Source organism: Hippichthys cyanospilos, chromosome 2, assembly GCF_059441005.1.
Source record: "Hippichthys cyanospilos isolate Australia breed blue-spotted pipefish chromosome 2, RoL_Hcya_1.0, whole genome shotgun sequence".
Taxonomy (NCBI): Eukaryota; Metazoa; Chordata; class Actinopteri; order Syngnathiformes; family Syngnathidae; genus Hippichthys; species Hippichthys cyanospilos.
The window spans coordinates 13,922,436-13,947,988 of record NC_142370.1 but is presented as its reverse complement, the minus strand read 5'-3'; the positions used below and the strand labels follow the sequence as shown (position 1 = coordinate 13,947,988).

The following is a 25,553-nucleotide window of genomic DNA, read 5'->3' as shown; positions in this document are numbered from 1 at the left end:
AATAATTATAATAACTATAATGAATTGAATTCATTTTTACTAAATATATTATATATTTTTTTATTTATGAAATTATTCTCCATTAGCTTTTCTTTTCGTGTCATATCCATTTGGTTACACTCCCTCTAGTGTTGTAGTTTTAAGTTGGAGATTTTCGCCAATTAGAATTCAGCTAACTTGTGTCGCCAGGCTGTATGTAATTTGCCCGCGAGGCATTAAGGCATTTGCTTCAACAGTTGCGGGGCTTCTGTGTCAGGTGCAAAGACACATGTAAACAGGCCCAAATTTTGAATAGACCACTGCAATAGCCAATCGAGTCATAAGGTCGCCATCTAGAGGCCTCACATTGAATGTGACGTAAGTGGATGCTCACTGCAGGAAAGCGGTGCAATGCTCAACAAGCAAGCTAGACTGTATTGGCTATGGCTGATAGCGTTAGAGGCGTAGCATAGCTGTTAGCTAACCTGTCCCGATTTGGCCGTATTTCTGACTGGACTGCCAGCGGCAAATGTGAGGCATTAAAAGAAGAAGACACTTTCAGATGAAAATCACAACTATCACAATTGTCATGGTCAAGTCGCCCTCCCCAAAAATACAAGCCACTGCTTGTATTTTTATTATTAGTGGTCTTTTGTCATATGCTGTACACACAATCATAAGCTTAAGAAAACTATGCACTCATAGTTTTCTTTTTTGTAAGTCCTCTAATGTTGATGTATTAGTAAATTGAGGGAAAAGAAATCAAAACAAAACTTTGTTGAAACATTCAAATGTCATCCAAATGTATTTTCTTTGTGGCTAAATATCCTTCATAAAACGTTCTTGTCACCATTAGGCCATGTCAAATACCAAACCATGTTTTAATTGACACAAAAACCTGAAATCAAATTTCTTCCTGATCATTTAACATTAAACATAAAATAATTGAACTATTTTGCCAGCCATTGCTTGTTCTTATTCCAATAAAATATTTAGCAAAATTATATCTTATCTTAGCTACACTATTAACCACCATGGTGATGCTGCACCGCACAGTAAAAGTGTGCAGCCAAATCCTGTGTTGTGCGACCAATTTATTTATAAATAAATTATATACACGTCTTCGTCTTTTGTCCAAAAATGCCAGCAATATTGAAAAGAACATTTCAAGCAAAATGCGCAGATATGTCCAATCCTCACACGCAAGTGAGAATTCCAATTTCCACCAAACAATACATGGTGGTTGCAGGCTTCTCCAAAATTATCGGAGCGATGAAGTTCCTGTCTGTAGCATCTTAACAAATGTGTTTGCCTCTTAAACTAACACTTCCAAATTTCATGACATGCTTGAAGTGCTCTTCCAAATGTTACTACCAAAGTGAAAACCTTCATAGCTACTCTACCTAAAGTGGCGTACTCTCTTTTAAATACGGCACTCTCCACCATTCTTACACGTGTTGCCAACAATGAAAGCAATCTGTTAGGAGAATGTAGCACCTGCTAATGGGATCTTAGTAAATAAGGTACTAATTGTGAGTGATTTTGCATTCCCTTAGCCCATGGATGCACCATCTTTTTCACACCCCATTAATATCTCGCCTTACATGCTTGAATTTGTGTGGTCTGCTTCTGTGTTTGGTGTACAATGAAAATCAATTGCAGTGTAAATTCAACTTTCCTTTGGGGATTGCGATAACACTGTGGTTTGAGTTGATATCAAATATCAATGTATTCTGTTTCACTCAGTGTATTTATTATTTATTATTATTTTAATGTGGTCTGCAAAAGTAGGAAATTGGATTTTGAAGGATTTAGATTGCTGCTGAAATTTGGATCAAATATGTGAACTTGCTTGGGCTTTCTAGACACAATTTGACCCCAAACTTACTTTTCAGTTTGCAGAGAACTTAATGGATGGATGAAAAGTTTTTAAAAGTATTTGTCTCTAGTCACACACAAATGTTTGTGGAGAAATGCTTCCTTGAACTGATATTGACCCATCAAACATTGACCAAACATCACTGATGAAACAGCATGTTGTATTCATGTACTCATGCATGTTTTTCTCCTGAACTGTCATAAAAATGCATGGCGTCAATGTCATTGCATGTTTGTTTTTTCAAGACATGATCTCGGGATACTTATTACCCCCCCCCCCCCCCCCCCCCCTTTCCTGTCTTTGCTATTTTTTTTTTTAATCAGCCAAGCACTTTGCTTCAAGTCGGCAGCTAATTGCATGTTTTCCATGTCTGGTTAAACAGAACGGTGACCTAGGGTGACTACAGTGATTCTCCAAATATAGAACGCACCTGTGTATAAGATGTACCCTTAATTTTAGGGTCAAATTCTGGTATTTTTTATGTTACCGTGCATAGTAAGCAGCAACAGTTTGGTGACATTGTAAAAACTATACCTAAAAAGAATAAACCTCATCTTAGTAATTTCTTCATATTTTCTTGTGTTCATATATGTAAGTTATACATATTGTTGTGACTTCAGAGTTCCCACATTGTGAGTGTCAGTGAACATTGCCCCAGTGTAGCGTTGAATGCACTCAAAGCAGTTGTTTTTCCTTTTCCTCATGATACAGCTCTAGATCATTTTGCCATAAATACCCGATGATTGTGATATGATATGATTGTGTGTACAGGAAAAAGACAAAAGACCACTATTAATAAACGAGTCAAATGGAATACTTTTCGTGTTCTCTAACCGATGCACACAGCTCTGTACGTTGCCAATTTAGCTGCTGGAGACATCGCAACCTCCCTGTTTTAGTAATATTCCTGCGTGAACAAGGATGGACTCGTACGTTGGTTCAGTCTGCTCGCTTCTTTCATTTAAAATAATGCCGTAACCTCAGCAAACACAAGCTGCTGTTAGCTGCAACAGGCACTGGCTACTTACTAACAGCCAACTGACTTCCGCCCTCTAGCTTGTCCCATCACCATAATCACTATAAGTAAATGCACTTTTCTGGACAAAAACTCTGCTTATGTGGCTGACAATTCAACCTTCCTCAAATGGTGTGGAAAAAAAAATGGAATCCTTATGTTAACGTTTATAAGACGCACCCGTTCTTTTGGCCTTCGTTTTTGGGGAAAAAATGTGTATCTTATATTTGGGGAATTACGGTAATTCAGTGGAAACCACACCTGGAGGTTAAGGCGAGAAATTGCATGAAGGAAAGGAAGTGAAGTGACAGGGTTTTTTTTTTTTTTTTTTATCTCCAAATGCAGAGGAAAAGCTGGACCCGACCTGATGATCAAGTCACTGTGAGTGTGCCATTCAAGCACGCACACACATCGAACTTGCCATGACTTTACCAATGACTAACAATACACACCAAAACAGTACTATGTGGCATACGAACCACATACAAACATACAATCGTTCCAATATTTGCACGTGTAGTGCCTTGTTGAGAGTATGTTTGCACATTTGAAACATTTCTGTTTTTCACTCCAGGTTTTGACATTTAATTGGATAGATTTTAATTTTCAAGATTTCACAAACAAAGACATGAGGGCCAACAAAGTCCATTGCAATGTGGTGAGGATTTGGATGAAGCTGTGGCGTGAAAGTAGCAAATGTTTACCTAGCCATGCTTCAAATAATTTTAAAGCACAATTTAAAAACGTTCAGTTTTTGAAGGTTGTGGCGTCACCATATATACAAAAGTGGTGTTTTGCCTGATGGAATGTGATTTAGACGGAAGACAACATTTCCCTTGTGGACCAGCTCATAGCCTTGTGAAATTCTGAGCTCCCAGTCACCTGCCTTCCATTACTCTTTCGAGTGGCTCTGAGGAGGATGAATAGCATGCTAATGACCCTAATTGTGTCCGAAAAAAAAAAAAAAAATCATTCTTTTGAGTTTGTTGCGTGGCTGGCTGTGCTGCAAATTCTCAAGCTAACGACTTTTTATTTCTACCAAGCAAATTTCTGTTAGCTAACGTTAGCGTTATCATTTTGATTAAAGCATCGAAAACTACATCATACTCCACCAGGAACAAATACGGCAGCGTCAGTCGAAAATTCTTCCGTGTATTTGAGCTCACGACGTGAGCGACGGCTCGGCCAATGTTGAATGTTGACTGTGCTTTTTTTTCCCGTAGCCTCCCTGTTTCTTTGTTGTCTCCTTAGACAATACTTTTCATTCATTCAGTTGTTTTGAAGCTTCGGGGATATGACGAATGCCATACAGCAGTCAGCACTTTTGTAGTTTTTGGTGCGGCAGGGTTCTTCCTTGAAGATGCTTAATGGCAGTAAACATGATGCAGACCAACTCACATTTTTGTGGGCAGGCAGTTGAGTTTTTTTTTTTTTCTTGAGCTTGTTTGGAGGTACAGTGATCCCTCCGACTTCGCGGTCTCAGATATCTCGGTCTCAGTGCTTCGCGGGTTTTTCCAGGAAAAATTAAACATTTGGAAATAAAAAATAATTTAAAAAATGTGCAAAAATGGAAAAAACAAAACAAAAAAGTACATTATACCGCACTGTATTCATCAAATAACTAAGTAATATTATTATTAATATTATTATTCTCTGCGCGTCATACGGCTCGTTACGGTGACGTAGTGAATGACAACGTAAGCTCATATTTATAGTTTATTATCATTTATGTTCATTTATGTTTAGTAAGCGATGAGTGTTTATTCTGTTTATGTGTTCGTTTGTGTAGAGGTTGCACTTTATAGTTAGTAGTTGTTGTTAGTTGTTGCTAACCCGCTAAGGTCGGCTAAAAATACAGTAAATTCATACAATTAAAGTTCGGCAAGTGTTTATATGTTAGTTGACTGACTTTAACATCGTTGTTGATTTATTGTTCAACAGATACTACATGATACACCATACATGAGCCAAAATAAATGTGAAGTTCAACGTGATGATTTGCGTACTCTCTCACCGGAGTCTTGGTGCAGATAACCAGTCCTGAGAACAAATTCTCAACAAACTAAGTAATATGCGTTATTTAATGAATATATAATAATTTTAATAAGGATAATGTCAAGTTAAATAATAGGAGAAAGGAAATAAAATATGCAAAAAATACAACAACAAAAAAAAAGGATTGTTTATGATTACTGCGGCTATATTGGGGCGTACATAGAAATCTAGGAACCGATACCCTACTTCACGGGTTTCAGACTTAGCGGGGGGTTGACACCCCCCATTAACAGCGAAGTAGGGGGGATCACTGTATGTCCATTTTTAAGTAATTGGTGAGGAATTTATACAAGCATACTGACACGCATGCCCGCAGGTACAAACTGACATTTTGAGGAGATCAAAGTGGATCCTTGGCAAATAAATAACAGCGTGAATTCTTTGCTTTACTTTTTATCAGGCTTGTATACACACATTATCTCATTAAATTGAGCAATACACTTTTCAAAATTCCTCTTAATTTCACTCTTCGGCTCTTTCCCATCCCTCTGCTTACACATACATCTTTCTTTTTGTCTTTGTCTCTCACTCTCTCTTTGCCTCTTCCATGTTTAATGTTGAAAAGCTACTAGCTTTACTAACACTGTGATGGGGGAAGGGGAGCTCCACAGTGGAGTTTAGCATTGAAGTAAAAAGATGGGACACCAGACGTGGAACGATGGTTTTCAAAATAAATGTTTCAGCTAGATTGCATTGAGTCTTGCTGTGTGTGTGCGTGTGTGCATTGGTGGGGGTGGGTTTGTGCAAGAAATACAAATTGCTTGAATATATGTTTAAGTGTACAAACTAGCCTTGTTGACAGCTTTGGTAACTGGTCAAGAGCAAGCTATGCTATGTTCTTAAAAATAAATAAATAAATGAATAAAAACAAGAAGTTTGACTCAGGTAATGACCACGACTCATCACAAGACCTATGCAAGTTGAGCCATGGTTTGCTGTTTTTTGAGCACTTGACTCTTGCAAAATTGCTGCCCCGTGGGATGGGTGAAAATTGATGGAATTTGCGACTTAATATTCAGTATATTGCACAAACACATTATAAATCAGAGTACTGTGTTAAGACAATCAATTTAATTCCCCATTAAAGCTTGGTTTGCATGTTTTAATATGTGTTTTTTGAATGTATATGTTTATATACTGTATAATTTCCATAGAGACGCTCAGAATAACAAAATGAGAACACACTGAAAATAGTTATTACATTTTTACTTAAGTTTCCATTCATTTATCAGGTATTCTATTTACACACGATTCATATGCACCAATTTGAGGTATTTCATTTTATGATTGTGTACAATGACAATGAATGCATTCTATTCCTTATTATTATTGTCTTTCATAAATATAAAGTTGTTCATCAAGAGTGGCAAGAGAGAAAAAAACGGCATGTTAGGGGTTGCTTTATATATATATATATATATATATATATATATATATATATATATATATATATATATATATATATATATATATATATATATATATATATATATATATATATATATATATATATATATATATACATAATTGAGTTTATTTTGGAAAGAATTGAGCGGAAGTGTCCTTTTTGTTTTGTTGCATCTTGGCGGGCTTCATTCGGGACTGAGCCAGCCAGCTTCCCTGCAAAAGCACAGCAGTGCTCACACGCCAATAATCACAAGTACGGACAAGCTCCGGCAAGGTTGTCCTGGTGCTGTTGAGACGCTGGGTTGGACCGTGAGAAGGGTTTTCGCCATTATTAGTGGCGACTTTTGGGCTGTGTTTTGCGGGAATTGCAAGCGACAATGCGGGAGCAGCTTCGGAAGTGAGTACCGGTGACTGTTCATATTAATTGTGGTTCAATAATTGTGAGGTTTATTTATTGTGCGGGTGTGTGTACGTGTGTTTTTTACGCTGACGAGTTTTCACACCGGGCGAAGAAACTCGTTTTAATTACAAAATATTTGAGGTTTTGTGTCGTTCCGGACGCATTGGTCTTAACGTGGGATGAAATCGGTGCGTCCCCCCTCTCTTTTTTTATATTTACATGTAATTACACACCGGTGAAGAGCTCGAACATCATTGGCTATAATACAATACTTTTAACCCACATAGTGGTGGTTTTGCGTTTTAGGATACCTGGATCGGGCATTTCCTCATACGACGTATTCCCGAACACGTCTGTAGCCCATGTTCGAATCTGAAGAAGCTCCATTGTGCTTAAAAGCAAATAGTGCAACCGGATCTCTAGGTGTGGGCGTGCGTGTGTGTGTTTTGTGGGGGATTTGTGTTGATTTGTGCACGCGCGCCGCATCGCCCTATTCTGCAGGCTGATGCATCAGTGCGTTGCATTCCTTCACACGCACGCGAGCGCCCTCCGCCCCAATAGTGACTGACAGCGTTCGGAAATGTTCATACGTTGAGTCCAATTGAAAGGTGGCATGAAACGTGCTGCGGTTATCCGGCCGAAGACAGTGCACGTCATTGTGTGTGAGTGATGCTCAGCCGCAATGTGGAACATCTCGCAGTCCCAACGATCTCTCACACATCTATAGTTATTGAAAATAAGGGTGCGAGATGCGGGATGGGTGGATGGATGGCGCAGAATGTTGGCACCGTGCTGCATTCGTGCGTGCGTAGTCAAAACACAGATGAATGATTGGGAGGGGGGCAGGTTTTGGTTAATATACTTAATCATTTACAAAAACACCCTTGTTTGAGTTCTCTTCTTCTTGTTTTGACTTGCAGGCTTCAATCAAAGGTTGCTTGTTGGTCATCTACACAAGGGTTTCTGGACATGTATTGAGCCAATAAGGTCAAATTGCCATCTAGTGCAAAAGCATTTAATCTTTTGTCACCTGGCACTATGTGTCAAACACTATGTGTCAAATACACCCCAGAATAGTTAGAAGCCAACAGGGCATGAAGGAATATGTAAAATAATAATAATAATGGGGGGGGTGGTATTGAATACATCTTCAGCACAATTGTCATTGTAAATATGAATATTTTTCAGTATGTTGCGAGCAAAGTGGAAACCATCTGAATAAAAAAAAAAAACATAATCTAGTTCATCAAACTTCATCAAACAGTTGTTGTTGTTGTTGTTGTTGTCTAATACATGTTCAATAGTTTAGTGCTAGAAGGTGTTTAACCCTTTACTTGGCACAGCGGCCACTTTCGGCCATTGGTCTAAACAGGCAAAAACAGCCTTTAATCAGGCACATGTTTTTCTATTTTGAAGTCTTAAACAGGCAAGAAATTTTGAGGCTTTTCTAGAAATTTAGAGCTACGTTAGAATTGAAGCAATGGCTGTTACGGCTGCTTTCAGCCAAAAGCAGCCGCTGATCCCAGCGAAGGGCTAAGAAAAGCTTTAAGCGTTAGAAAAACTGAAAGGGTTCAAAAAGTTTTTGGACATTTTTTTTTTTCATTATACAGTAGCCCTAGGCGAGCTCGATGTTTGCTCAAATGATGCCGAAGCGCTTTTATTTCCAGTGTAGAAGAGCTCTTTTTTTGGGATGTGCATCAGCACTTCTTATACACGATCTTTAAAACTTTTTAGACACGCCCTCCTCCTATGCTTCCTTTGTAAGGTCAGAATGGCGTAAAAAATGTTGCCTTTTCAAAATTTCCAAAGACGATAGCTCCTCCAACCAACAACACAGAGCACCATTTTGTTGGAATGTGTTTTCATGTCGGCACTAAGCTTTTACGCGCCAACTGGAGGTGTCTCTGAACATGCAATTGCTGTATGCAGAGCCTTTCAATTTTTTCTAGGCTTTCTGTGATCAGGGTTTGGGAACCGATCGCAGACTTGTAAATTGGGGAAAAAACAGAAAGATCACTGAATAGCCAAACTGTGTGCATAATTGAATGCATTAGGAAAAATCATATTCAAACCTTAAAATCTGATAAACACTGATAAATATATATAAGACTTGTTTGGATGATCAACAAAGGCATATTGTATTTGCTTGGATGATTTATTTTCCAATCTATGAAGTCATTGTTTACTCTGCAAGTTATGACTGCAAACTGAGTGATTTTGGATAGAATTTAAAATTTCTGCTGCTCGATACAGCTGATCAAATCAATGTAAAATCTGTTTTCAGTACCCAGGTCCCATATGATCCCATTGATATTCCCTTTCAACATGATGCCAGTTTCAATTGGCGAAATATCAAGCGATCTCTGAGTTCGCCAACAATAATCCCATCTAGGCATTTTGACAAAGGCAGAGCGATTGAGAAAACGACGTAAATGGCTTGAATTTTGTTTTTAGCCTTCTTCTCCACTGCCATAGTTGAAAAGTGGGAAGTGTCAGATGAATGGCCACCGTAATTTACATTTCAACGGTTCAAGTTGATTAAAAAACAGACGGGGTGGAAATGCAGACATAGGTGGCGTGACTATTCATGGCCTTGGAAATTAATTAGTTCTTTTTTTTATTGCACAGGCAAGCTCTTTTGATAGTAGAATACCTAGCGTGCATTTGTCTATTACCTTATGATAATGCTTGGTTTCCATTCTGCACCTTTAGCGATGGCTACCATATTTCTCAGAGTACAAATCGACCTCGCTTGGCATGTACTCGTGTGCATAGACCCAAATGCGTTATAACAAAATCATTTGATGTTTCAATGCTTCCTTTCCTTTTTTTTTTTTTTTTTTTTTTTTTTTTTGACACAGCTGGACACTAATATGCCTAATAGCCCTAAAAAGTCATCATCACTTTCTGACACGTCAAATAGCTCCTCCCATTTAAGTCAGGGACGTCCTCCTCTTCCTCCTCGGGTAGTCATCTTCGGACCCGTCCAATTTGTTTGAAGTGGAGGTCTTCAGAGATGATTTGCTGATCATCTTAATTGGGATATTATGCCAAGCTTTTTTTTACCCAAGTGACGACTGTTGTGAGATCAGAGTGTGGAACGTTGCCCTTCGCTGTTTCTCCCCCCCACCTGCCGACACCCATGCCGGCTTGTTCTAAGTCAAAGTCTGCTGAAAAAATGTCTTCACTTAGCCTCCTTGTTGACAACAGAGGCAATCGAACGGCTCCTGGCGAAAGTACTTTTTCTATTGTCCTGTGCTAACACTCTAAAACGGATGCACACTATATTGAAGTAGGGGTATATACAATTATTTTAAGCCTTGTGAATGACATATTCCTTTTTTCACATTCTAATGGATGTTATTCAAACGCAATTACTTTAAGCCTTGTGAATGACATATTCTTTTTTTTTTTTACATACTAATGGATGTTATTCAAACGCAGGTATGTGGAAAAAATTGCTCTGTTTTGAGTTTTGCGGTTCTCAATCGACCTCCTAATATGGGGTTTGAAAATGAGGAATAAGAATTTGACTTGAACTCTGAGAAATACGCCATATCTTGCATATCGTAATTATTCACAATGTCTTTTATAAAATACTTTTTACAACATACTTTTGAATGATCCTGTTCAGCCACAGGACATGAGTAAGAACATCTGCCCGTCCATTTTCTTTAGTGTTTGTCCTCATTATGGCCATGGTTGAACTGGAGCCTATCCCGGCTGACTTGGGGCACTCAGAATTGGCCGCGAGCCAATCACAGGGCACTTTGTCATGTATACACACAGCTATATAAGGAGTTTTTGCTCCCAGGTGGCAATCAGTTGTGCTTCGTGACAGCTTGAATGAGAAACTGAAATGCTAATTTTCCCATACGTATTGAATGTATGCCAGCACCAGTTTGATGTGATCCATCAAACACAGAAAAATTGGACGTGTCAAATGCCATACTAGAATATACTGGCCTTGCTTTAAGATTATGTCATATGTCGTTGTTTTGTATTGTTATCAGTGACTACTCAAGAGTTGTTGATATTCCGGTATCGGCTCGAAAAAAAAATGCTATCAAAGATCCTTAGAAAATACAGATTACGGTTCAAGAAGTAAGGTCATCGTGTTAGTTGAACACTTAGGCCTATTACACTAATGTTTGAAATGAACAGTACTTAGAATATTTTGTAAAAGTTTCCATGAAGTGCACATGTACAAAGACAACACACGCACTTAAGGCAAACAAAAAGGAATTCATCATAATTTAAGGTCGTCGTGAGTAAAAACTCCAAGTCACAAGATACGAAGAAACTCAAGTATTATTAGTAGTTGGTTATTTTGTTTTTGTTTGGTGGCAGTGTTGGGCAAGTTACTCTAAAACTGTAATGCATTATTTAATACTTAGTATTCTCATTTCAAAGTAATTAGTTACAAACACATTCAAATATTACTGTATTTGAAATGTAAGGCATTACATTACTTTTGCATTATTTCAAAATACTCTTACCAGCATCACTGCAAATATGGATTTGCCATTCTAAACATTATTATTGTAATGCATTACTCCCAACACTGTGGTTTACTTATTTCTTATGTTAAAAATAGCATTTGAGGGGCAGTTTTGAACTCGGTGTTGTGTCAAACCTTGTTTTAAAATATTTGTAAATATATGACCAAAATTGGATTTTTTTTTCTAATGAGCACAATGGATTGAATGGATTGAATGAAAGTATGTGAAGACCAGAAATAAACATTAGCTGATTGTTTATCCAAAGAAAGTTACACAGTTTATAAATGCATGTTTGGCTATACGCATATGTACATATAAAGTAGCTTTGTATTTTCGTTTTTAGCTTCCAAGTCTCTGCCTCCTATCGTTTCTCTGGCCTTTGGGTGACGTGGTGGCGGTGGATTTAATTGCTCCTATTAGAAAAATCATTGCAGCCTTTCATCTCAGGTTGAGGACGTTCAAATCATTTTTGCAGTGTTAAAATGTAGCACCAACACTTTGGCTTGACCTTGGGCTGTAACACAGTACTCTTCTTTGAGATAGTGTTGACTTCAAAAATGTGTTGGTATGTTTTTTATTGTTTTCCTTTGGACGTTTTGCGGTAAATCTGAGTGAGAGATCTGTTTCGGTGTGGTAGGCTTATTTCACTACTGTTTGTCAGGTGTGGCTGTAATGTCTAAATATTTTGTGTTACTTTCATGGTCATTATGTGAATGCATCATACATCAATAATAAGCCGAGCTATTTTTTGCGCGTGGAACCCATGGGACCCTCTCCTCTTTGGAGAGCAGATGACATGTTGCAAAACAAGGCATGCGCATGGATTATTATTTTGAAGTGCACTCCAGGCAAAGGTTAACTGCAGCCACGCTTGTGTTTGATCGAGTTCTTCGTATGCACTTATAAAAGCTCAAGAGGATATGTGAAAAAAGGCGGCGAAGGAAATAGCGGCATCGGCTTTTATTTTTTTATGGTGGGAAAGTAAAAGAGTGAACTGTCTGTACAGTGAAAAAATACTGTTTTGTTAGTTTCCCATTTATGATCATTCTAGACTTGTGATTACTAACTCCAGTGCTGTGAACCTGACACGACGTGTGATAATTGGGTGTGTTGTGGGAAATGATCCAATTTCAATCAAATCGTCAAAAAAATCAGAGAAATATGATATCTTTGTCGAACCACAATTTGTCAATGACAAATTGTGACAGGCAAGACAATTAAATATCCTTCCATTTTTTTATCTACCAGACTTTTTGTGACATTTTTATTACATTGCTTTTGGAAAAAAAAATATGCCTCTTTTGATATTTTGTTTCATTTGAAAATGACAAAGTAGTCCTTGTTCCGTCCTTTCTTTATCACTTATCTGTAAGACAAAACAAGATGTGTTTTAAGGCACAACATAGTTATTTTTGTTTTTATCTTTCTCCCCTACTCTTTGACTGGAAACGGAAAAATGTACAGTTTTAAACAGAGCGGTATATGGAAACGGAGCCCAAATCTGCTGATGCCAACTCAAGGACTGTAAAGAAGGTTTTTCTTTTGTGTTTTCCCCTCCACAAACAGCCACCAGACCCAGACAACATGCTGGGACCATCCCAAGATGGCTGAGCTCTATCAATCACTGGGTAAGACGCTTTCTGCTTCCTCACTAAGGAGACTTTTACGAGGATGTTTTTAACTGGAAACGCTGTTTTGTGGCTTCAACCGTTGAATTGCAGTTTGTTGGCTGAAAACAAACACATTTAAAAATGTCATTGTGGATCATTTTTCATACATTTTTTTAACGCGTTTTTTTTTTTTCAAACATTACATTTAAAACTATCAAATGCAGATTATAGTGGCTTTGCCATTTATGCTTACTGTAAACTGTCTTCACATTGGGCTGGGCGATTATGGCCCAAAAAATAAAATCTCAATGTGTTGATTTATTTATTCATTAGTCTTTTTCGTTCATTTCATTTCATTCAGTCATCCTGTGACTATAGCTTCAATTTTATTTAAAACAGTAAACCCAATGGACATTTATTCAAATGTTTGATTTACCCAGAAATAAACCCTGTGCAAAGACAACAATAGTGTAACCTGATTATAAATGTTTAGACCAACCATGACCAAAACCTTGATTTCACAATTTTTTTTCTTCCAATATGACTTTCACATGACAGATAAATTGAATTATTGTGATCAATTGCCCGGGCGTTGTCACATGACTGACATGACTCCTAGGCCACCTGCCCAGAAATTATGGCAAACTGCTGAAGTAGTATAGGCACATTTATTATTATTATTATTATTATTATTGTTGTTGTTGTTGTTGTTGTAGCCTGTCAGCTCCAGTACAGCGTACAGTACTATTGGTAGATGCTGGTATCTGATTCTGCACATCCCATCTGTGTTTTACTGTAAGTGTTCAATGTGGGCATGCATACGTAGGAAACCAACACAGCAATGGTTTGCCCAAAGCAAGCATAGGACAAGCAGTTGATGGGTATACACTTTTTAATGTAACCGAAGTCTTCTCATTGTTTAAAGTTACAAATATCACAAAAAAGTATGTGAGTGATTTTAACATACCCCACCCAAAGACTTTACTTTCTAAAAAAATATCTTTGGAGATTTCTTTTCCGAGCGGCGCAGCAATGTCAAAAGCATGCCTTTTCTGACTCATGCTTCTTTTTCAGCCGACCTGAACAATGTTCGATTCTCAGCCTACCGAACCGCCATGAAACTCAGACGCCTACAAAAGGCTTTATGCTGTGAGTGCTCTTATTAGCATACATCCATTTTCTGTACTGTTTGCTCTCGAGGCGGCCAGGGCCAGCTCACTTATGGTTATTTTTTCCCTTTTGTACCTGTATGTTGCAATTTGTGGAATGTACTGTACGTCTGTCTGATCTTGGACTTTAGCATTTTGGTCTCTATCCTTGCCCTGTCATATTTCTATCAATCATTTCTACCCTTTCTATATATATATATATATATATTTTTTAAATCCTAATCCTGCTCATGCAAATTCTTAATTTGTCTTACTTTGGTGCGGTAAATCCTGTTCTGTCCTCTTGCCCTGTTGCATTCTTCTGTGTTTTTTACTCTCAAATTGTGAGATGATGCTCAGACAATTTTTTTCTTTGACTTGCGAGCACTAGATTTGTGTTCATCACCGTAAACAGCATGTGGGATTGACTACCTTTCGGTCAATGTCTTTTATGTCGTTTCAAGTTTGCTACTTGATCGTCCCCTCACCGCCGCCCTTCACCACCATCTTTTGCTGGGCGGGTGGACACCGGCGTACTCACTCTCGTCTCTTTTTATGTCCAGTGGACCTGCTGAACATGCCAATGGCGTGCGAAGTGTTCGACCAGCATGGCCTGAAGCAGAATGAGCAGCTGCTCGACATTTCCCAGCTGGTAGCCTGTTTGACCAGCCTCTATCAACGGCTGGAGCAGAGTCATGCACACCTGGTCACTGTCCCTCTGTGTGTCGACATGTGCCTCAACTGGCTCCTCAACGTCTATGACACGTAGGTGCACGTCAAATTACTCGCTGCTTTGCAGCAATGCTAGACTTTTGAGTTTTTATGGTTTGTTATTTAACAGAGGTCGCAGCGGAAAGATTCGCACCCTATCCTTCAAAACTGGAATCATCTCACTCTGCAAGGCCCACCTGGAAGATAAATACAGATGTGAGTCCTTCTCAGTCTCGAAGGAATTACAGTCAGCAACAGTAGATTTGAGAAAATGTGACGCATTTATTCCAAACTAAATCTAACCTCAAACATGGGAATATACAGCACTTGAATGAAATGCAAATGAAAAATGAATTAAAGACCCCGAGAAATCCGATATCAGATATTGGATAACGTTTTTAGCGATATCGGATATCGTTTTAAGTGATGCACAAAGCTAGACAATGGCATTAGTCCTGAATCGGTTTCCCTCTTCCACAGTCTTGTTCAGGCAGGTTGCGAGTGCCACAGGTTTTTGTGACCAGCGTCGCCTTGGGCTTCTTCTGCATGACTCCATTCAGATCCCACGGCAACTTGGCGAGGTGGCTTCATTTGGCGGCTCCAACATCGAGCCCTCTGTGCGAAGCTGCTTCCAGTTTGTAAGTCCCATCTATTCAGTGAGTGTTCTTAGTTTTGCTTGCCTGTCTGCATTGTTTGTTTTTTAACATTCATTTTGGGAGGGAGGAAATGCTGACCAAGTTGGGTAAATCGACCTTTAAAAATAGGTTGACTAAAGATCTGCCTTCAAGCTCTGCTTGAACCATGTTTGTGCCACCGTTTTCTGCACTGACCTTCCTTGCAAAAGAAAGCAGTGTTGCAATGGCGGCCTACAGAGCTTAACTGCCCTAAAAAAAAAAATAGCGTACATTACAAGTTAGAGATAATTTTTAGTTTAAAAAAGATTTACAGTATAACAACAATCTTCAATTATTGCAAAATGGAAAGGAGAGCAGTACTCCAGAAAAGAGAAACGCTTATGCAAAGACCATCTTGACATATGTTTCTTATTGCGCTTTTTGGTGCACAACCTAGTGTGCTTAAAAACACTTACCGATTAAGTAGATAGCAGGCTTTCATTAAAGACAATATTAGCAATGGAGCTTCCCAAAGAAATTCTCAAAAAGCACTAAGGCTGTGATATCCGAGAAAATAACCTGTTGCTACAAATAATCTATTAAGCTCATAAGAACGAAACATGCCCAGCCTGCTTCTCAAGAGGAAGATGGAGGAGAAGCACAGGATGTTATTAGTCTCATAGTACCTAACAGGCAGCTCCACTCTCAAGTTTGCTCCTTGAATATTGTTGAAGCATCATCTGTAAGTGACTTTAACAACACTATTACATATGTAATATACAGTACATATGACATTATGTAGGTGTCAGCGAAATGGTAGTTTGTGTTTGTTGATCTTGAATTATAATCACACATTAATGCTAATCATAGTTACTTACTGATCAGCAAATTTTGTTGGTGTCTAAAAATGTATTGGTAGAAGATAATGAATGTGAAGTTATGTTCACTCACTTCAACTCAAATTTAACCTTAGTAGGTTGTAAAAAAACATGATAATAATCAAGTAACATTTAACTTTAGTAGATTATTTATTAAAAAAAAAGTATGGGGGGTGTAATTACTCGATGAAATCAATTTGAAAAGATTTGATAATAACAGCCGTAGCACAAACAAATGAACTGTATTCTTAATCTTAAAGATTTTGTTAGGTTTTATGAAGCATTTTTTTTTTTTATGCCAAAAATCTCTTACACACACATGCACGCACACACAGAAATATGTGCGTATTGATGTGCCTTTGCTGTATGTACTGCAAAGTCAGTACTGTATTCTTCCTTTGACCCTCTCCAGGCCAACAACAAGCCAGAACTGGAGGCTGCCATGTTCCTGGACTGGATGCGTCTGGAACCTCAGTCCATGGTGTGGTTACCAGTGCTGCACCGTGTGGCTGCCGCCGAGACCGCCAAACACCAGGCCAAGTGCAACATCTGCAAGGAGTGTCCCATCATTGGCTTCAGGTCAGCACAAAGTGTGGGCAGACTTAGGGGTGAATTTTGGTGCATCATCAATTTTGCTACATAAGGGTAATAAAGCATGAAATTAAAAGTAGATTTCGCCAAAGCCTAAATTGAAACAAAACGAGAGTAATGCTCCTGTCTGTGTACATTGTTGCATACCGAGTGTGAAGCTATAATAGCACCCTGTGGTCTCATCACTACAGTCTTAATCATGCACCAACAGCCTTGTTTTTTTAAGTGATGAAATGTATTCTTTTATGCATCATTAATCTTTATTTTTCCAACAGTCAGTGAAATGTTTGCAGAGAAAATGCCTCTGTTACCTCTGTTTTGCTCACTTGTTAGAAGCATTTTTAGCATCATTCCTTCAACACAGTGTACACACGTGCTCAGATCGTATGATGTTTTCTCTCAATCTAAAAGATCAAACTGATTTATTTTCAAGACAAGAATATATTAAAAAAACATTTTTCAGTACGTGTTTACATTTATTGGCTACTAACTGCATATGATTTAGGTCTGAAGCTACTTTACTTTCTCTTCAATTTTGTGGGTGTGGGGGGTTGGGGGGCAGAGAGAGCTGTAGATTAAGGGGGTGATTTACTTGCTAAAGTTTTCATTTAACTTTTTAAGCTATGTTGATATCCCTGTGAGCCCCCTCCATTTTTTGCAATTTTACAGCAACATTTTAAAAGTGATAAATGTTATGCTTGATTTGATCACATTTCAGCAAAGGTATTGGTTTTCTGTGTCCTTGACTACTAATAATCTGCGTCGGCTCTGAAAAAAAAAACATATTGGTCTAGCTCTACTCTGGTTCTTGCTAGCAAACCGTATAGGTCTTTTTTCTGTGCTGAAAAGAGGGTGAAATGGTAACGATTCAACAACAGTTCTGTTTTACTTTATTGCCTATTTACCGGTATGTCGATTTTGTCACTGTATGTCACTGTCAATTTTTTTTTACCTCCCCTTTGGTTCCTCCACAATGCAGATACCGCAGTCTGAAACATTTCAACTATGACATTTGCCAAAGCTGCTTCTTCTCTGGTCGTGTCGCCAAGGGACACAAGATGCAGTACCCTATGGTGGAGTACTGCACCCCGGTATGACTGAGCACATTTGCATGCAAACTCTGTCCAACCATGTAAATACAATGACGCACATACAGGGTGCCTGACTCTCTGAAAATAATCTCTGCCTGTCACTATATTGAAAATCCTCCTCCTACGCAGATTTGGAATTACCCAGGGTCAATATAGCGCGAGTTTACCAATAGCATTATGCTTTCCCCTGAGCAAACAGCATATTTTAATCAACAAGCAAACTTTACAAGCTGCAGTTTCCCTGCTATTGCCGTTAATAGCCCAGTTAAAAACTAAGATTTAAAGCTACAACCTCGTTTTTCTCCCAACTCTCTTCATTGTACCTTTTAAGGTTTTACTGTATGCATCACTTGTCACTGATACTAAAAAATGTTGCAGTTTTTACTTTGTTTCGGGGCTAAAGATAACTCTTTTTTTCCAAGGCATTTTAGAAGTGGGGGTGTTAAATAACAACAAAAAAAGATGGTTTAGAAATTTGATGATGGGGAGGAAAAAAAAAATCCTGAAGAAAGACCATTTGAAAAGCACTGCACCATCTAGAGGCTATATCTCTCAACTAACACAAGCTTACTCAAAATCATCAACGCAGAGCCAACAACATTATTTTTCATGATAATGAAAGTCACTGGAAATGAACGGAATTGGTTCGCTTTTATTTTGAAGTTACTACCGGAAGCAACGTAATGACAGCGATCTAGTTGTCATCTATGAGATCATCTTCGCCTCACTGCGTGAGCAGAATTTGTTGTAAACAAAGTTGTGTTTTTTTTTCCTCGATTGACATTCTTTATTTTTTCGACAGATCAAAACAAACACGGTGGACGAAGCTGTCAAAAATGTGTGGAAGTGGTCAAGTGTTGTCAAATAAAAGGGTAGAAGGACGATTAATATTTTGGTATCAAAAACAATGTATCGAAGGACGCACGTTGATTTAAAAGTATGTGTCCCCGTCAACAAGTATGCACACGCAGACAAATGAGAGCACTGCGTCATTATTTTTCTGTCCATGATCAGGCATTTGATCCTGTTGCAGAAAAGGTTCAATACACTTCAAAAATGATAATCAGGCTTAGGAAATGCATATCCTACACAAGCAAGTCATTCATTTTGTGTCTGGGAAAAGAAACTGCCAACGCAATGAGAAGCCTCATCGTTAATCATTGTTTAAAAACCTTTTTTTCCCCAGACGACATCTGGTGAGGACGTCAGAGATTTTGCCAAGGTGCTGAAGAACAAATTCAGGACTAAGCGATATTTTACCAAACACCCACGTATGGGCTACCTACCGGTCCAGACCATCCTGGAAGGCGACAACATGGAAACGTGAGTCTCTTGTTTTCATAAAACCCATTGGCTTATATGTACAATGTGACAGAGTACATCATCTCAATGTGTAGTCAGTGACGCCTTGTGATATGAGTTTAATATTTTTTCAAGACTAAGCTCATAACACAGAAAAGTATATTTTTTTTAATAAGAAAACAACACTACTTTTACTTTTTGCTAAAACATACAGTAATAATGTTTTAAATATAAAAACAATTACACATTTTGAATGTGATTTCGGTATTTTGGTCACGGCAATAAATCCTTTTCTACCGACATGGAGGCCAATGCTGAAACCAGTCTATCCAGTCCTGTTTCTGGCGTTTGTTTTAATTTGCTTTAAAAAAAAAAAAAAAAGGCTGAGAATGACCGCTCAACAGAATTAGTGGACATTGGGCTTATCACAGCCTAACGGCCAAGCTTGGTTGATGTGCATAGTGCTGCCTCCCACGCTGAGTATCCAATCACAGAGCGCGTACATGTGACGTTCAACGTGAGTTCTTCTAGCTGGCCTTACTGTCTCCAACTCATGATCTGATTGGCTATCGTAGGTATCTATCAACTATATGTTCCCGTTCACTTACAGTGCACAGACACCCGCACTGTTGATTCTGAAGGCCTAGGGCAGAATTCATACAGCCTTAGCTGAATTCTGATTGGATAATAACTCTAACCTAAAACTACAACACTGGAAGTGAAAATATGATATTCTGCGATCACTCTCCATCATGCCCCGTGAGTGAGCTGCGAGCTCCAGCAGTTTGTTGGTTTACGCGGTCTGGTTCCCCTCGTAAAGCTTAACATGTTACATACTCGGTCAGGTGCCTCTGATTTCGTTGCCCAAATAAGTTTGTTGTGGATTAAATGTCGCAGAGGTAATTGCGCCACATCTGTAAACCCTAACAACTTCCAAATCACAGATGTTACCACTACTGTCTTTTAAAAACAAATAGTTCACTTTATTTAGCCATAGCCATGTTGCGCTAACCTGTTTGACGTGAGTGCAACGTAAGCACGAGGAAGGCTACGGACTCTCTTGAAGGCCAATTGCACCACGGTGAAGAGGCAAGTAAAATAATGATTTTATTATTTTTTAAATAGTAAATTCAAATTACCGGTAATTGAGGAACTCGATATATCATCCAGACATACTTTCTTTTTTTTACTGTCACTTGTACCTATACGTCCCCTTTGTGATGACTGTATTTGTATCGAATTCTCAATGTGCGTGACGAGTGAAAGATTTTTCTACTGGCGGTCAATGTGAGAGTGGCCTATAAAACAAAGCCCATGTACCCTTCCTTAAGAAACGGTGATAAACATAAGGTCTAACGTCTGTTTTTATTTGGGGCAAACACTTTTTACTAGACCAGTTGTTTTCTTCTTCTTTAAGGGTTCCAAACAGCAATTTTACAGGTCTATGTTGATTGAATTAAAAGACACCAAACGTACCGTCTTTTCATCGCACCAAGCTTTTATTATTCCATCTGTTTTTTTTTTTTAGCAAACTTGCACCTGTCAAGATTTAGATGACGTATGACTGTAATTCAGTGATCATGGAAACCAGATGGTGACGCACACTGAGTAATCAATGTTGCATTGTAGTTTACGTTTGATAATAATTGCTATAATTATACAGGCAGCTGCACTGAGAGTCATTTTCAATGAATAGGCGTTCATTGTACATGGCGGTCTGCCATGACTCAATCACTAACCAATCACTTGACAGTCTCGATCACTAAGAAGTAATCATTACAACATATATAGGTATGAAACACATCTGCGTCATGATTATAGCATACAAATGACAAAAATGTAAAGAAAATCTTTATTTTATGTTTGGCTTGTACGTTATGAGCAATATATTCATTCCTGACAAGTGTAATCTCATGTTTTTATTTTTGTTGTTGCTGTTTTTTGTTTTGTTTTTTGTTTTTCTATCTTTCAGCCCTATCACACTGATCAACTTCTGGCCTGTGGACCATGCGTAAGTACCTGTTCTGGTTATGTATCTGGCAGGATAGGGGACAGACGAGAACTGTTTACCGGCCTTTATGAATCAAAAAATGAATCTACATGGTTTTAATTTGCTCTCTGCTTGAAAAAGGACCCCCAGCTCCCAAACCCGTGTGCACAAGTCTGCCCTCGGTTTGCTAGAATGACATATGCATCATGCAGTACAGTACTGCAAAAAAAAAAAAAATCAATTGTTATGATTTGTACTGTAAAAGTTGCCCCTTTAAAAAATTACCTCGGTAAAAGTGTGTGGCTGCAAAGTACAAATGTCCTTATTCAAATCATTTTCCAGTTTTCTTCAAAGCCAGTTACACAGTTGATTGGTTACAGTATTGATTCATTATTGCATTTCAAATAAATTTAAAACCCTTTTCAATCCAGTGACGGAATGTTTTCACAATGCTTGTATCAGGTCGGTGGCATGGTAGCAAGGGTTAACGAGCAAGCCCTTCTCTGTTGGGAGCCTCAATAAAATAACAAGCATTTTTTTGAAATTATTATTCCTGTGTTGAAAACAAACAAACAAAAACAATTTTGACTCATAAAACTCAGTTACTGTGATTGGGTCATGCTATGTTCATTAATCCATTGTAAAGACATCTTGCGTGGTTTTGGGTTCACGTAGTTGTTAGCTGAGGTAATATTCCTAACGCCGATTTGCGTAAATTCTACTTACTTGTGTTGCTGAGCTGTATCAGCGGCCTAGCATTTTCTCTCACCGGTAGCACTCTGCCAACCAGGATACATGGCTGTTCTCGAACAATTTTTGTCTTTTCTTTCCGCGAGGAAATTTCAAACATGTTCAAGAAAAAAGAAACGTACAGGCCAGCGTTTGCGAGCTTGACCATACCCTGATGATAACGCAACATTTGCTACCTTTGCAAATACTTTGAAATGTTCACCCCTCCGTGGGATATGGGATGATAACGTGGCCCACTTTTACCCTTACAACATACAGTTAGCCATCAAGCTATGCCTACAACCTGAAAAAATAAATCTTCCTCGAAGTTTTATTTCGTCTTCAAGGTCTGTGCTGGGTTAAAGTCCTCTGAGATGGCGGAGTCTTATTTACAAGCGTCTCATGCCGACGCTGCCCTTCTGTGGGCTCCTGCGGCGTACGGATTAATGAGTCTCCCGGTTGCATTTCACGACGCTCCTATCTTCTCTGTTTTTAATTTTTCCGGCAGGCCTGGCACATCCCCTCAGCTCTCGCATGACGACACACACACTCGGATCGAGCACTACGCCAACCGGTAACACACACAAACACATGCGCAGTCAGCACCTTCCACCATGCGCAGCCTTGTGAGGCTTGCACATAACGGCTTCTCGAGAGAGCTCTCTCAGACTCGGGAACTTCTGCTTGATGTGATTTAGAATCATCATTTTGGAGAAATAATAAAGCGCTGCACGCTTGCTGCAAGGGGATGCGCCTCCACCCCTCCCCCGTCCCACCTTGTAACCCACATGGGATAAGCTGCCCTGATTCTTTCCTGACGCAGTGCTTGGTTAAATTTCACTCCATATCATATCAGCTAATGGATTTAAAGTTTAGTAAAGTCAGCTTTTAAAGAGATCTGTATTTTAAAAGCACAGTGGTGCTTTATTTCATATTTAGTTCTTTTTATAAGAGCTGCTACAATTGATTGTTTATCAAATTACTGGAAAATATTTTTGATCATCCAATAATCATTTGAACTCATTCAATGCCAGGGACGTATTTTCACGTTTTTTTCAAGAATCCGGACATTCAATCCCAGATACTTAAGCATTAAATTGATACTTGATTACATTAAGGACATGAGTTTCCAGATAAAAATAAAATCGATACTTAAGTATCTGTTAATCGACAATGTTTATTTAAAAATTGTCCAACTCCTCCCCATTTTTCCAAGCCACTCCCTACAGAAATAAATAAATTGGTGCAATGGTGACTGATCAAAAGGAGAAGTCAACTTCATTCAGATAAAAGCCATTACGGTTGGCCTGTAATGCTTGTAACTCAAGACGTGCATCTCAAATGATCTTTTAGAATTTAGAATAGAATTATTGTAAATCCTTTAGAGTCTTTCCCAAAAACATTTTTTGTGAAATTTTTACATTTGTAATTATCTTGCTAAGTCAATATCGACATTAGCTTGTTCGCTATGTAGTTAGCAATAGAACCGTAAAGCTGGATAATTCAACAAATCTATAGGCGTCCCAATTTTCAGTTTATTTAGGGAGAAAGGCAGAATTTTCTATCTGAAAAAATGCCCAATTCCTATTTCTTGAAGCTACTCTCCCCATGATCAAAATGTTATATATGAGTCATGGCTTTAGAAGCTGTGACCATTATCGATTTTTCTTTTTTCTTCAAAGGTGGGGTGTCAAGGCATTTTGCAAAGCCGCTAGTATCATGCAGGGTGTCAGCATGGGTTCTTTAAACCTTGGTCAATACGGCAACTCAGAAAAATCCATTAACATTGTTCAAGTGCCACAAAGAATCAAATTTGAAGCCATATACTGTACAAAGACATTGGCGGGGGGGCTTGGATAACATCCACATATAACATGTGCCCCAAGAAGGGGCTCTTAAAATTAGTTCTTGCTCCTCTAAGCTGGCACCTGCTGCCTTCATACACAAGTGAAACCATGCCAACTACACAATTCAGCTGCACTGTCATGGCGGCTTCTTCGGACGTAACGTTAACGGCACCCCTCTGTTAATCAAAGAAAACCCTACGGTGGTTCAGATCAAGTTGTTTGAAAATGGTCCGATGCTCTTTGTGAGTGTCTGTAATTTTCTGTCTAATCTCTTGAAACCTCTCCTTCATTTCCTCTGGTCCACATTTAGTGCGGTACACACCGTATCCCCAAACTGTACAATGACGACTTAACATAACCGACTGACTGTGTACAAGTTTGACGACACACCTACGATGCTCATTAGAGCCCTCGCTCATTACTTTATATTATTTTCGATCTTTTCTCAGCGTCGCATTTTTTTGTCAAAAGACGTCTGGCGACATAGCTTTATGAGGGTTTAAATAAAGGAAATGGCTTTCAGTATGATGACAGGTAAATCACTATCTTTTGGGGAACTTCTCATATGCACTGCAATTACAGATATTTGCAGGATCTTCGACGTTAAGAAACCAGAATCCATTTTGAATTTTCATTCTTTCACTTTCTTGTTCAGCATACCATTATGGTTACATTTTATTTCGATTTGTCTTTTTTTGTAAAGGGACACTTTAAAAATATAATTTTAAGATAATGTTTGCAACTGACTGCTCTGTTTTCTTCCACAGGTTAGCAGAAATGGAGAACCGTAATGGCTCTTATCTGAATGACAGTATCTCACCCAATGAGAGCATGTGAGAAACACTTTCTGTTTGCTTTGTTCTTTAATTTTGTCATCAGTCACTGATTGGCTGGCTGCATCCTTATTTGCACCCATGAGTTGGTTTAGAAAGATGCCCGTTCCTGGTTTTTGCATCGTTTGCATGGTCCTCAGTGCATGTACATATTAGAATGAATTGTTTTTATGACACTGATATTCTTTGTATACTTTGTATTATGTATATTTTCAGGTATGTGCAAATATTATTGCACATGACGTCATTGTCATTTTCTCTAAGCATTGCTAGCATTTATTTGTTTTGCTTTTGACATTTTTAGAATGTGACTCTTTTATTGTGCCATTTTTAAAAATACCTTATACCAAATTAGCACATTACTCTTCTCCATTTCCCTTTGTATTACCTATTAACAAATGATTCATCATTGTGTTCAATTTGAAATCTGTCCCATCCTAACAAGCGAAACATGGGAATGTGTTTGACCATATTTAATTGTAAGCTGCATTTTGTATGGAAAGTAAAAAACATGGTTCTTTGCTTTAGCCAGGTATATGAACATGTGGCCCGGTTGCCATGGCTCTGAAGCCTGTTTGTGTTGAAGAATTGCTCTGAAACCCCCCAAATAGATTAAGGGTCTTTTTTTTCTTTTCTTTTTTTTTTTTTTTTTCAAGGCCTGTTTACTGTTTTTACACACGCTTTATACTCATTTTGGGGTGTTTGCTGTGCATGTTTGTTTGCAGTGATGACGAGCACATGTTGATTCAACACTACTGCCAGTCTCTGAACCAAGGCTCCCCCCTCAGCCAGCCCCGCAGCCCGGCCCAGATTCTCATCTCCATGGAAACAGAGGAGAAAGGAGAGCTGGAACGGGTCCTCAATGACCTGGAGCAGGAAAACAGGTCAGTGGGAATCGCTTTTTGACCACGTCCTTTTTCAAAGCCCGTGTCGAGCCGCTGCCAAATACCTCCCGCGTCTTGGAATCGTGCC

At 38.6% G+C, this 25,553-nt stretch overlaps 1 protein-coding gene across 1 annotated transcript in view; it reads left to right on the top strand.

Annotated features, from left to right (window-relative positions):
- The window catches only part of dmd (dystrophin), a 151,115-nt gene that overhangs the window by 120,049 nt on the left and 5,513 nt on the right, over positions 1-25,553 (top strand). Inside the window, exons 69-81 of the mRNA XM_088408917.1 lie at positions 3,219-3,254; positions 12,804-12,865; positions 13,922-13,996; positions 14,559-14,760; positions 14,837-14,922; positions 15,187-15,344; positions 16,611-16,777; positions 17,769-17,880; positions 19,067-19,203; positions 21,155-21,193; positions 22,410-22,475; positions 24,516-24,581; positions 25,307-25,465. Coding sequence (XP_088265043.1) covers positions 3,219-3,254; positions 12,804-12,865; positions 13,922-13,996; positions 14,559-14,760; positions 14,837-14,922; positions 15,187-15,344; positions 16,611-16,777; positions 17,769-17,880; positions 19,067-19,203; positions 21,155-21,193; positions 22,410-22,475; positions 24,516-24,581; positions 25,307-25,465 — 1,365 coding nt within the window. The remainder of the gene's footprint in view (positions 1-3,218; positions 3,255-12,803; positions 12,866-13,921; positions 13,997-14,558; positions 14,761-14,836; positions 14,923-15,186; positions 15,345-16,610; positions 16,778-17,768; positions 17,881-19,066; positions 19,204-21,154; positions 21,194-22,409; positions 22,476-24,515; positions 24,582-25,306; positions 25,466-25,553) is intronic.